Source organism: Ammospiza nelsoni, chromosome 3, assembly GCF_027579445.1.
Source record: "Ammospiza nelsoni isolate bAmmNel1 chromosome 3, bAmmNel1.pri, whole genome shotgun sequence".
Lineage (NCBI taxonomy): Eukaryota > Metazoa > Chordata > Aves > Passeriformes > Passerellidae > Ammospiza > Ammospiza nelsoni.
The window spans coordinates 74,785,631-74,800,084 of record NC_080635.1 but is presented as its reverse complement, the minus strand read 5'-3'; the positions used below and the strand labels follow the sequence as shown (position 1 = coordinate 74,800,084).

At 37.3% G+C, this 14,454-nt stretch overlaps 1 protein-coding gene across 2 annotated transcripts in view; it reads right to left on the bottom strand.

Annotated features, from left to right (window-relative positions):
* WDR35 (WD repeat domain 35) overlaps positions 1 to 9,805 on the bottom strand; it is a 42,506-nt gene extending 32,701 nt beyond the window's left edge. For both annotated transcript variants that reach the window (XM_059468008.1, XM_059468009.1), the window contains exons 1-9: positions 9,761 to 9,805; positions 9,038 to 9,155; positions 8,135 to 8,206; positions 6,721 to 6,813; positions 5,518 to 5,646; positions 5,167 to 5,300; positions 3,380 to 3,545; positions 3,140 to 3,285; positions 1,013 to 1,138 (exon numbers count right to left, since the gene is read on the bottom strand). In XM_059468008.1, the coding sequence (XP_059323991.1) occupies positions 1,013 to 1,138; positions 3,140 to 3,285; positions 3,380 to 3,545; positions 5,167 to 5,300; positions 5,518 to 5,646; positions 6,721 to 6,813; positions 8,135 to 8,206; positions 9,038 to 9,155; positions 9,761 to 9,784 (1,008 nt within the window). In that variant the 5' untranslated portion in view covers positions 9,785 to 9,805. The remainder of the gene's footprint in view (positions 1 to 1,012; positions 1,139 to 3,139; positions 3,286 to 3,379; positions 3,546 to 5,166; positions 5,301 to 5,517; positions 5,647 to 6,720; positions 6,814 to 8,134; positions 8,207 to 9,037; positions 9,156 to 9,760) is intronic.
* Between the last annotated feature and the right edge of the window lie 4,649 nt (positions 9,806 to 14,454).

Here is a 14,454-nt window from a genome sequence, read left to right as displayed (position 1 = left end):
CACATGGTCTCCTAGATACTGATGAGTTTAAGAAAAAGCAACAGGCCTGTGTTCCAGCTGTTGCACATCTCCCAGAATAAACATTAGGTAGCATTTCCTGCAAGACTAATTTCCAGCTCAGATTTCCAAAGTCTTTTCCAGAATATTTACAACAAACTATTTGAAAATGCTTCCTAGCAGACTTATGTTTACAACTCCCTGACCAAAATACATTTCAATATAGCTGCAGGATGTTCCTCACATTGCACTCTCTGTAATTACAGCGGCTACACACCGATGATTAAAGAACATATCCTGTGCTGTGAAAAGAAGTATACAATACTCTATACTGGACAGTAAGTGCTATTATTTGTTAAACTGTAAATTTAAATGAAATAGTTCTAACTCTAAAAAAAAAAAGACAACAAATGAAAAAACTCAGGTGGTAAACAAGATAAAACATTATTTAGAATTAGATGAGACACACTTGTAAGAAGTATATTGGGAACTGAAACGTAAGCAGGAAGTACATCTGTCAGGTTGCATTCACTCCTATTGTTCAGGTGTCTACTCAACTTCCCAGTCTCAAATGAATAATTCATCACTAAAAAAAATGGCAATAAAGTAAGGCTCAAACAATTCCCATCATATGACTCAGCCCAACCTAGTTAACCAAACAGCACTGAAAACACAGCAGCCTTACCTAATGGCATCCTCAAGTCCTACCAAATTTAGAATCATGCCCAGTTGTTTCCTTATTGTGACAGTGAAACTCCAAATGAATTGTAAAGGCAATGGCTTTACAATATCAAGCCACTGCATCACCATGACAGACCCCCACATTCTATTAAAACTGCAAGTCAGTAGTGCTAATCAAGCTGCAATCATAAGTTAAGCACTAGTTTCATATATATACATATACACACACAATATATGTGCGTATAATAGAGCAAGCTACTTTTTCAGCCTGATCAGAAAGAGAATAAGTAACAGGAAACTAATTAATACAATGAAGTTTCACATTACTACATACCTTGTAATGTGGACGAATGTTTGCAAAATATATGTAATGATCAACAGCCAGGGCAATTTTCAGTCCACCTCCCTCCCAGGACAAGGAAGAGACCTGTTTGCCAGGAACCTTCAGTGTGCGTAAGTGCTTGGTTAGAACAAGGAAAGAAAAAGATTTGAATTTATCACAGGAAAGCCACTCTAAAATACATAAATTACTGTTTTGATTGTTGTTGAAAAAAGCCCTATAGATATTCTTTACATAACAATTCTCAAACTGCAATACATATGCAAAGAAAGAGAGATATTTAAGGTGTACACCCTAATGTGTTCTTTCACCTCAGGCTTGGTTTGTTTTTTCATTTGCACTTTATTTCTCAAGAGAGAAAGAAACAACAGGACTCAGTGATAGTTCAAGCTTGAAGAAATAAACAGTAGATAGAGAATGACATTATAAACATTATTCCCTTTGGTTGGTAATTTGAATCACCTTTATGATTTCAGTCACAATAAAAACACAGCAGTAGCACTGATCCTGACATGCCTCAGAAGTTTCACTGACACTGGCAGTGTATCAGTCAGTTCACATACAACACTCTAAACTACAGTTGATAGCTTAAACAAATAAAAACATATCTCTACTCAATGTCAAGAGCAGGCAATTAATTAGCTGCAAAGGAACACAATTTTCAGTGAGGCAATGGACATTTTCCTCTTCTCTATCCCCTTCCCAAAAGAATCTAAGAAAGGCAATTGGTACACTTTCCATCTTTTTTCAAATATTTTATATTGCTGAAGAATTAAAATTGAATGAAGGAAACAATTAGAAAAAAAATACTGTTTTCAAAAGTATAACCTAAGTCCTACAGAGCACTTCTTTGGGTATCCTTCTAAAAGGGTACCATTTTAGTTGCAAATAATATAGAGGTATGTAGTAAAAGATACAGTTATCTACTATTTACTGTACATTTTTGAATAATCTTAGGCTTTAAAAAAATATTTGAACATTGATGCTCAGTTCTAACGTTCCTTTTGAGTACCTATTTCATGCCTTTGATCAGATGCACATACTAAGTCAAAATATTGCTCACACATTATTCACAGAAAATACCATCTTCCAAAAATGCTAAGTCCATATCTGAGTACAGAAAGAGTACAAAACAATTCTAAAACCTGAAAACTTTAAACACTAAATAGAAAATCTGGAACACTAGTTTCAGGTAATCCAAAGGACATCAGCAACCAGAGATGCAACATTATTGCCAAAACCTTTGGTTTCATTAAATCCTTTCAATTAAGGCAACCCCTGTAGATGATGTTGGATCTTAACCCCTGTCACAGCACAGCTCAGAGCTGGCCAGTACTTCCTCTGCACAAGGGACAAGCTTCATTACACTCTGATACACAACATTAACTCACTGATTTTCAGTGTATTACCAAGAGGGGACAGGAGATTACCTGGTAAGGTAAAAATAGCACAAAAAAAAAAAAATTGACCAGTTGTCTCTCAACTATCAAACATTTAATCTACTATAAAAAGCCAGGATGGACAAAAACCATTTACAAAACAACAGCACCAACAGTGAAATGAAGAAGTTTAGAAAAAAAATTAGCTTTTTTGAGGTTTCTGAGCCATTGCTTTTACTGATACAAGATGCCTTTTTGCCACTTTTACTGATTCCATATAAAAGAGCAAATATCAAGTATTTAATATCAATACTCATTCACTGCTGTATTTTCAGCTTCTAATCTAGAGATGCCCAGGTCTCTTACACAGCCAGTATAGAAAGACAACTACTTCTGGATTTGATACACAGATGTTGAGATCTGGACTGCTACCTGAGCTCCAAACTGCTTATCTTCCATAGTCTCATGTCAGAGATCTGGTGTTCAAAGTCAGACACCACACTTATCCTATCACTAATGTTTTGAGAGAGGATTTTCACACTGGCCACTATGCTGCTGTTCTAAAAGGGTACATGGTCCAGTTCCCAGATCCATGTGGATATCCCAGATGGATAGCTCAGAGCACTGAACACCTACATTTTGGCTTCCAAATTCCACTGGTAATGACCCTGTAGCAAAACATCATAAAATTTAGAAAGAAGAAAACCCCCAAATATTTACGCTATGTATCAAATATTTTTACCTCACCAAAGGGAGTGTAGAATTGCACAACATTGATATCTTTATCTTGAGAAGCTGCTTTGAGGGAGCCTGCCAGTGCCAGAATGCTTCCATTGGAGTTCCACTGAATACACACTACATTGATACCAGCATCAATCAAAACAGGATCTAGTTTTTAAGGAATAAACATAGAATATCAACACAAGTAGACATTTTGAGTCAAGGGAAGCTCAGTAACTTGCACTCTACATTTTGTACTCACTGTAGTCATTTTCATCTCTCATGATCTGGCATCTCCCATTGTCATAACAGACAGCAAGGCAAGGGCAGTTGGGCTCAATGTAGCCTTGGGTACCGTGGTACCAGTGTATCCCAGCAATGCTGAAAGCTCCAGTTAAATTCACCAAACAGCTCAACTTCATTTTCACCTGCACAGGAATGGTTAATTCAAGTAATATAAAACATGTTATTTAAAGAATAATTTAAATCTCTACTGACAGTTGCAAGACAAGATGTCAAAGCAAAATTGATTTCCTGTCCCAAGAAAAATGTTGAAGTTCTCAGAATTTTATGGGTTTGAAAAACTTCCTTATATAATCAAAGCCAGATCAGACATACAAAAAACATATATTTTTAACTACAAAGAAGTACCCCAATGTTGGCATTTTTCTTCTTTGAAAAGTAACTTCAAGAAAACCAGCAACGTAAAAAGGCCACCACTGACACATGTATATAACCATGAGAAACCCCCTGGAACACAGCAAAAAATAATCATTGTTTCAAACCATTCATAGGCACAAAATTTAAAAAGCAACAAAAGAAAACCCAACAACATCAACAAAAATAACAAAAAAACTTTTGTTTGCTTTTTCTTGACTAAAGTTTACTAAATAACATATAAAAAAAATTGGAAAAAACTAATGTCCAAATTAGAACACCAATTAAGAGAACTCTTGCAATAACTAGCCCAGAACACCTGGTAACACAAGTAAGGGTTTGTCTGAAAGATAAGGGAATTCCTGAATGAATTCCAAGAGGAATGCCAGGTAAGTAATGGGAGAGAGGGGGAGAGGGAGAGAAAGCACAACCATGCATATTGTTGATATGGTGGGGGAAATGACAGCAAATTATTTCAAGAATTTCAGTAATTTGTAGCAGTTGGAAATACCATGACTCACACAGTGGAAAGAGAGAAAGATACAGTGGGAGGATAAAGAAAAGAAAATGGGAAGGGTAGCAGATCCTTTCTTAGGAAGGTAATGAAAAGGAGAAGAAAATTCACCATATTAAGCATCTAAAAGTTAAAAACACAGTCTCAAATACACGGATTTTAAAGTCATTGTTTTACTTAGCATTTTGTTACAGTCATACTCCAATACTTTAAGTAAGTAGATATAAATAAATAAATAAATAAATAAATCTAGGTTGCAGGAATTCAGCAATATACTACAGCTATTTCCTTTTATTTTTCTACTCACTACCAGGATCTCTCTAAAGAATGATAGGAGCAATAGGAAAATAAACTATTGCTTTTTCTAAAAGCGTGCTAATACTTTAGGAAGCAGAAGCTGTAATAAATCAATATCCTTTAAGCCAGCATTAGTTCCTCCAAATAATGAAAGAAGGAAAAAAACAACAGCTAAAAAATATTAAATCTGACCTATCACCACAAACATCTTTGAAAGTAAAGATTTTCAGATGCCCCTAAGAGTTTAACTTCATTTCACCAGTCTGACCATTCCTACTTTGCATTTTCAGTAACTATGGCAAGGCTGAAAGGCATTAGTTGATGTGATAATCATTTAGCTACCAAAAAAGAAGTAATTATAATAAAAAGCTGCAGAACTCTTGAATAAAAGCTCTGTGCTTTTATTCAAGGAGGTTGTCCAGTTCTCAGTACTGATGTCCACCAATTAAATAAACATTAATAAATTAAAAGGAAGTGAGCTTTTATGCCTATTGAAGTAAATTATAATCCTTATATATAATTATTATTATTATACCCTGATATTATAATTATAATCCTTAATTATACCACAATGAACTTACAATAAAATTTCCCTGATTGTCATAAATGTGAATCTCTCCATTTGACATTCCAAAGAGCAAAATTTTGCTATTGGAGGACCAGGCCACGTGGCACAGGTGGGTGCCTTTCAAGTCTTTTCCCCAAATGCGATTGCCTGGAACAAAACAATGACCGCACTTAAAAAATATACCACAAAAATTTAAAAACAGGATGCAAGCTACCAATGTAAAAACTAACACAGCTGAAGTCAAAGCAACAATTAGTAAATAACTATTAACTATATTTACCTAGAGAAACAGAGCCACTGTGTATATAACACTACAAACAAATTTGTGTGCCAGCACAACAATTAGTAGGGCTTAAAATCTTACCATCCACTGATCCAACAATCACAGCTCCATCCTCATATACAATACAAATCTTCTGGCCATCAGCATTCCAGCTCATACTTCGAACCACTGATTTATTTCTGTTGTTAATCATCTCTTCATACCAAGAACCTATAAGAAGTGAAAGAAAAACTGAGTTACCTCTAGAGGACTCAAGGTACATGCTAGTCACTGAGCTGCCCTTGCAGTAAAAGCCTAGCAAGACCACAGCACAGTGTCCCCAGAAGGCACAGACACAGTTACTGTGAAACCCAGCGCTCCCATGGGAGCTGCTCATTCCCAAAGCCAACCGTGATGAATGAGGACTCGGAAAGGGGAGCCAAAGTCCAAGAGGGGCCTACAGAAAGAGCTCTGTGCTTCAGGAATTTCAGAACTGACAATAAAATAGGAAACATAAACAGAAGGAACAACTGGTTTCGCTAGGAATAGGTAATAAGTAATTTACTGATTATTTTCCAAAACTAACAGATTATTTATGTGACAGCAGCCATCATGTATCAGCCAGAAAGACTTATTCTTTACTCCTGAAATGAGAAGAACAGCTAAGATTTTGTTTCCATTTTTCATTAAACTAAAATTCCCAAGAGAATAGGAAATCCTTTTATTTTCTTTTTCTTTCCCACATGTGTTGGAAAGCAGTTACCTTGATGTGAGGTTTGCTGGCTTTTAAATGAATTCCAGTGAACCACAGTATATGTGTGTGTGAAAGGGTCAAGAGCAATAAAAGATAATTATAGTCATACACTGGTTAGTCATATTGGTTCACTACCTTAAACATTTCTAAAGATAGGTTTTATGAGAGTAATTAATTGATGCTTTATGCAGTGTTGATAAGTTCTTGTAGTCTACTAACATGCTTGTGCTCACTGCACAATATATTTTTCATGCTGTATTCCAAGCAACAGAGATAAAAAAATTAGAGCAGTTTATCAAGCACATGGCTAAGTACTGATATCTTCATCTGTGGTAGCTCTGCAGGACAAATGCCTTGTGTCATGTGACTACACTATAAAATTACAGACAAATATTACAATAAAACTTGAAAGTAATTTTAAAACTATTTTGAGCTATACAATCTGCAAAATAAAAACTCTGAAAAACAACAGTAAAAACTACAGGTGAGGGATAAAAATATTTCTAATGACACAGAATATTATGCCATCTCAAGTTTATCCTGCAGAATACCTCTGTACATCATCCACACAATGATGAGGCCATTTTGATCGCTGGTAGTCAATTTTTGATACTGTTCATTCCATGTCACAACCTGCACAAAACCTAGAAAGTGATAAAAAGCTTTTTACTGGCATTATTTAAGTAGTTAATAAAAAATACAACATCCAACTTAATCAACCTGGAGCTTTTTAGAAATTTACATTGCTGACTTGGATTTAGTTGTAGGTTTCTTTCTGTGTCACTTATTTCCTCTTTCAAAATTCTGCTCAAGAGCTCCTTTTGCTTCTGTATTCACCCACTGGAGTAACATCTTCTCCAAATCCTGCTCATTGTTGATTCCACACCCAAAGCCCAAATCATGGTTTTGCAGTTTCTGACCACGTCTGACACTCTGGGTCACTGACAAAATTTTGCAGCTGTAGGAAGTTTGGGGTTTTTCTTCCTCTTAGTAGTCTGATCCTCACTATTGCTGCACTTTTAAAACATAATCCCCCTGACAATTACCCAAAAGAGCATTCTACACACAAATCCTTCAGATCCTCAAGCTTCATATGGGATCCCACTCACAAATACACACTTGAAATTTTATCAGTTCCATACTGCAGATCAAATTGTATCACACTTTTTCCTCCCCTCACTGCTGGGTACCCATTTTCTCTGTATCCTTTCCATTTTTAGTGCTTCAGTCAAGAACATTATCAACAGACGCAATCAAAGATATTCTGATTGTCAGAGATTTTTAGGGTAATAGGAATCTATTTCAGAATTGAAGACATCCATTCAAAGTATCAGCTAAATCAATTGCTCCCAATTAATTTGTTCCAATCCTATTTAATTAAGCCCTTAAAATACCCTGACTCTTGGCAGATTTCAACTGCAAGTCCTCACAAAGAAGTCCATTTCCTCAAATAATGCAAGGATTTTAGCATCCTCTTCATATCCCATTGTCCATGGCTGATGACCATCCAGCATTTCTCATGTGAGAAGTCCTCCCTAATTTGTGCTGCATTCAGTTTTTACTTTCACACATTATACTTCTCCAGCTTGCTTTCTAACCTCTCTAAACTTTGTACAGTGCAGTCTATGCATATACACATTCTGTTATTTGTCAATAAAGGGGAAAATTGTCATATATTTAACACAGAAATCAAGTTTACTGAACCAATTTTCATTTCTTCAGAAGAAAATGGAAAACTACTGTAACAGTAATCTCACAGATATTATTAAAAAGAAAAGCCAAACAGCCTTATCCAAGATGTCATGGTAAAAATATACAGCCAAGCTATTAGATACCATGCTGAATAATCACAAACTTTATTTTGGGTTTACAATAAAAAGTTATACCAAAATTACTCTGTCAGCTTCACAAAATATTGTATTTCTATTCTAACAAAAAGCAGACCAAATGCCCAAATACACTTACCACTATGACCTTCTAGAGTTTGAGTCACAGAAATGTTGTTAGGAGCTGCTAGTCCCTTTATCTTTGCCTCATCTAAAAAATAATAGAATTCACTATGAAAATAAAACTTAGAAAGCATACCTGTTATCATGTTTCTATGAATACTGAAGCTCTAATCACAATTTACATAGATACACTGAACCACTTAAAAAGAAGTACATAGTAACTGCAGGATGAAATTTCCACCCCTCAGTTCCATGTGTTTGCCATTCACATCTGTCATCCAAATTGAGACACACCTTATGGTCTAGCAGTTTTTCAGAGAAAAAAGCAACAAAATAAACAAAAAAGAAAAACAACAACAACCAAAGAAAAACAAACCCCAAACCCCACAACAATATATATGGTTATCACATTTTGTTACATTCAGAAAAAAAAGTTTCAAAATTTTTGAAAATGGATTTTACTTTTTCTGGAACATATTTATTTAAAAGAAAATACACAGCTTTCTCTGTAAAATAATTAAGATGGTAGAAAACATTAAAATAAAATTAAGAAATAACAAAGTAAGTTACAAAATAAAGAGGGAGCCTACACAAAAATAATTAATTATATGCCCTAAAAAAAAAAAAAAAAGGAAGCAGCACTGAAGAAAACTTCAGCAGATATAATGGGCAGACAAATTATTTGTGTGCTAAATAAGACCAGCTGGAGAAAAACTGTACACATAAGACAGTGATGAAAAAATTTGATGTTACAAGAAATACATAATAGTTATGTACAGATTTAAAACATATGCAATATTGTCAAGTAACTTGGGGAAGAAGTTATGCTTAAGTGTGGTAGGTTTTGTTAAAATACAAATTAAAAAATTTTAAAAAAAAGAAACAAAAACTAACAAACTAACACACCTCTCCCACTTACCTGTTTGTGTTTCTAATTTTATTACTTTCAGTAATCCATCCTCTCCACCACAGGCTATGAAACCTTGGGTCTTATTCCAGGAAATACATTTTAATCGAATATTACCGGGAATTGCAATCTGAAAAAGAAGTATTTTGTATCTCTACACAGTCGCAATAACCACGTTTTATTTTACATCGTCTTATCTGAACACCTCAGAGACATCTACAATAGCACAAGAGACAAATTTATTTCTATTAACAGACCTGTACACGCAAAAAAAGAGAGAAGACAGAACTGTAAGCATAAGAGAAACTGTGCCACCCTCAAGCAATTGAACTTATGCAGTAAATAATAATAACAGGACACCTTCAAAGGTGTGCTGAGCAACAAAACCAGGTGACAGGGGTCACACAGTGCACAGAGCTTCGGCCTCCAGCGGAAAAGCCGCGTCCAGAGCCTGCCGGGGAAAACACTGCGGAGCTGCCGGAGCAGCGGGACACTGAAGAAGCCCCAAGCCAGGCCAGGGGAACCGGCGGGACAGAGTGGGACAGAGCGGGACAGAGCGGGACAGAGCGGGACAGCGTTCCGGGAGTGCCGCAGCAGCCGCGGGCGGCGGGAGAGCCCCGAGGGTCCCCTCAGCCCCCGCGGGCTCCGCGCTCCCGATCCCCGGGACTCCCCAGGGCAGCTCTCCCTGCCCGAGAGCAGCCTGCCCTCCGCCGCCCCGCGCCTCCCCAGCAGCACCTTCTTGCACAGGTAGATGAACATCGCGGCGGAGCGCAGGAGCCGACGGGCTGGCCCTCACGGCAGCGCGCCCAAGCCGGCGCTGCGTCCCCCTGGCAACCGCCCGCGGAAATGGCGCCGCTTCCGGGGGAGCGGCCGGCGCCATTAAGGGTGTGCCCGCTCCGGCAGCGGGCCCGGATTCCCGCGTTGGGCCATGAGGGCATCGACCGGCCCAGGCTGTTCGGGAGTGCTCGGCTCGGTTAGAAAGCACTGCCCGTTCCTTAATAAAGGTCACGCTGCTTTTACACGAAGAAGTATCCCCAAGTTTGTGAACCGCAGGTTGTCTGCGCACGGTGTTTGTAGTGTAACTTACATCAAAATAGAATCATAGAATGGTTTGGGTTGGAAGGGACTCCAAAGGCCATCTAGATCCCTGCCATGTCCTGCCATGGGCCAGGACACCTTCCACAGACCAGGCTGCTCCGAGCCCCACTCAGCCTGGCCTCGAACACTTCCAGGGATGGAGCATCCATTGCTTCTCTGTGCCAGAGCCTCACCACCCCCACAGTAACAAATTTCTTCCTAATATATTACCTAAACCTGCCCTTCTTCAGCTTAAAGGCATTCCCAATCAAAAAGGAAGGAGACTTAATTGGAACAAAGAGCAGCTAATGTTATAAATAAGAAGCTTGACTAGGCTAATATTCAAGCAGCAATCAATTTATTAATTAATACGGTACAGTATGAGCAATACAGCACTGGGTACAATGGGGGAAGTTTTCCCTCCAACTGCACACCGATAGTTGAGGCTTACAGGTATTTATAGGGGTACTTATAAGCTTTCTTAGCAGTTTCTATTCACACTTTTTACTCATCATCAGTTTCTATTCCCAATTTTTACGTCACAGTTCTATACACTGTTGTGATTTAGTTTTTCTCTGGATGTATCCCAGAAAGGAGTATCCCCAGATGGTGGTGGTGCAGTTTCCGAAAGAAGGAAGAATCCCATCTGGTGAAGTCCAGCTCCCCCAGATGTGGGCCCACCTTTTAATTGCAAGGACTATAAATCTCATAACAGTGATGTCCAGCTTCCCTTGGTCGAAACTATAAATCCTTGAGTTGATGTTCATCTTCCTTTCTCAACCTGCTTTTCTCTGTTTTGTTAAGGTGTGAGATAAGCATGTTTCCTTTATATATATTCCAAAGCTATTGTTTCAAGGATACAAGCAATATTCTAAAATTGTACTTCAGAAGGTTATTATTGCAAAACTCTTTAAGGCTTAACTACAAGCAAAGAGCAACATCCTTAGCACTTTAATTCAAATGTTCCTAAATCAACTAAGGTTAATTGCAAACAAAAGATAGGTTCAAAGGCCTTCTTCCATGCTTTACTTTCCTCAGTTATTATTAGAATTCGTCTTTATAACTGTCTCATGGTCAGTTTCCACACATATCACAATCACAAATACACACATTGCCTGGTATGTACCTGAGACAAAACACAGCGTTGTATTTCACACTGCCAAGTTCTCAGTGATGCTGAGGTATTAGAAAAATAAATTACTCACTAATACTGCCATGTTAAAATTTACAACTGGACAAGTTTTGATGATCTCAGACCTAGGGGGAGGTTAATAAAGCTTGGGGAGAAGGATGTCACACTGATAATGGACACAAAGAATGGAGAATTTATGGGCCACAAGGCCCACATTTGGCAGAACTCCCAAGATAAGAAAGAAACAAAGTCAACTCAACATCGTGCGGCAATCAGCTCATACTGGGTAAAAGGTAATTCTGGCAGGGGTACATTGCAACCATCGGACCCAAGAAATCCACCAACCCAAAAGAAAAGAAAGACTGAGCACGTGGAGTAATTAACATGAGAAGAAAGAGAATCATTGACCAACAGAAGGTAGAACACTAATTAACAGAAGAACTATGTAACTTGTAGCACTATGTAACTCCAGCATCCATTGGCCTTTTGGTCAGAGACTGTGCAAGTATCTTCTCACCCAGGAGTGGATAAGAGACACAAAGATGCAACACATGAAAAGAGACTGTATAAAGTAAATAGAGGGATTGATGTAATATTGTGGAATTGGTGTTGTGTAGTAGAATTTTGGAAAACTCACACTTACATGCTTGAGAGTGACAAGTGGAGTGTATGAAGTAATGGTTAAAAAACTTTCTCTTTTGGGTAACAATGTGGAATGGGGCAATCAGTTAAACCTTCTCCTTGTTCTCCATTAGGATGTATTTTGAATCACTGGGACAAGTTTGGTGGAGAACTTCTTACAAAGTGGTAGTTAAAGAAATACTGTACTCAATGGTGGCCAAAATATAAATTGGATGGTGATAAAAAGTGGCCAGAAATGGGAACATTAAATTATAATAACATGCTACAACTGTTATTTTGCAGAAGATTAGATAAGTGGGATGAAATCCTGTGTGTGGATTCATTTTTCTCATTGAGAAATGGTCATAAAACAAGAAAGAAATGCAGGTAATTGGTGTTTGATTCAAATGTGTTAATGATGATGGAAGAGAAAAAGAAATTATCTTGTTGCTGTTCTGCTTCTAGTATAGAGAAAAGGTGTCTGAAAGTGGATAGTGAAGAAAACGGGGCACAATTGTTGGTTTCTCTGAGAAAGAATCAGGATAGTGATAATTTGGACCAGGAAAGTACTGATGGTAAGACTGAATTAAGGGATGCATTTATTCCAATTGCAGGCAGAATTTGGGCACACTAAAACCCTGTATATGTAAAAGTTCCCTTTTCAACCACTGATTTGATACATTGGAAGGAGTCTGCCAGGTTGTAAAAACAAATTTGAGAAAAATTTTAAATTCTATATGGTACACCACATGATGTGAAACTGACAGGAAAAACTGACCAGGTGATGTGGTAAGAGAAAAAGCTTTAACAGATTATCTCTTGTCTTTAAACAAAAACCTGAAATTATTACACAGGTACTTGCTCTTTAGAACACCAGTCCCAATCAAGTCACCAATATATTCTTTCAAGCATGGAGATCAAGAGTACCTGAAAACCTGGAAAGATCTCCACTAGCTGAGAAGTGGAAAGGACCTTTTCAGGTACTGCTAACCACACACAGAGCCATGGAATTGAAATGACTGGACTCATGAATTCATTACACAGACCAAAGGTATTCCTCCAACTTTGTGGTGATCTTAACAGAAGGACCCCCAAAACTGAAACTTGACTTGGGACTCATGAAGTGCACATGGACAAAAACAGAATCTGTAGTGCAATTTTATTGTGTTCAGAAGAAATTTTACTATATTTTTGTGTTTTACTAAGTTTAAGAAGTTTTTATAGGCAATGTGCTTGATTTTTAGAACACCACTGAGCACCCAGACCTGGGTGCACAACTCTGAAATGAACAATCAAGTCTCTTTTGAGTGTGTAATTATTGGCTTGTAGCACACTGGATAATAAATCCAATTTTTCTGAACAACAATATGTCCTATTTTAAACAAATCATTTATATAATCTTGGAATTTTACTTGGTACTCACAAAGTGAGGCAGGTGATTGCTCAGAGGAATTGCATGTAAATATTATCATTTATAATGCAAAATGAAGTTATGAATACTAGTGCATGAATCAAAGCCTGCCCAGCTGACAGCTTGCAAGATACATCTGGCCTCCAGGACAATATTCCACTATCCTATAAAATTTTACATCTCATCTGAAAACTGGCCTTAGTGTAAATAGGACTGATGTCATCCCCTCCCCATTGCCTAGAACTTGTAAAGTCTTGCATTAGATTTACAATTTGCTTATTCTTACCAATTACAGAGGCCAAGGCATACTTCTGGCCCTATAAATGCCTGTATAATACTCATGCCTAAGCAGAAGACATGAAAGTAAGCAAAGTAAAGTGCTGGATATAAAACTCCATGACTTGAAGAAATAAAAAAAAAAAATATGCATGCACAGCACTTTGAAGAAATAAGTGTAGTATAGCCAGGATGTGCCATGCTAACTTTAATTGTACTACAGCAAATTAATATCAGTACAGGGACACACCACAAAACACCAAGCACAGCCAAATCCAGCATTCTTGGAGGTTTTATAGTCTCATTTTTAGCCCTTACAGCTGAAGCTGTGTCCCATGTTCACTTGTGCTGTTTCGTGTTATATTCCAGCTTCACATTACTGTGCAGGCATACCTGAAGTCACACTCCCATGTGCAGTGAACATAACTGAATGTGCTTGAATGTGGTGTGTGCAGGGTGTGAAACAAGTACAGATGTTGTTTCATACATCCTTGGCAAACCAGTTACCACATAGAATACTTTGTGCAATTATATTGCAAGGGTCTAGAAAATATATGGGATTTTTCCATTAAAAAAACACATCGTTTTGACTCCTAATTTAAATATAATTTCTATAGTATTTGGATTATAAATGCCAAGTGTGTATATTTGGATTCCTTTAACAATTAATTTTTTTTAATTGTTAGCTTGTGTGTTTTATCCCAAAAGCCTGATTGACACAAGTGTCAGTAAAGTCTGTAATGACAACAGGAACAACTAAGAACATAAGTAAATCTTGCAGGATAAAAATACTAAATTCTAGGATGTTTTTTGTTCTTCTACATTTTAAACATTATTAATACTTGAAATTACTGTTCAATATTTTATCTGTATTTACAGTAACATTTAGATTTTAAAAGCAAATACTTCTTT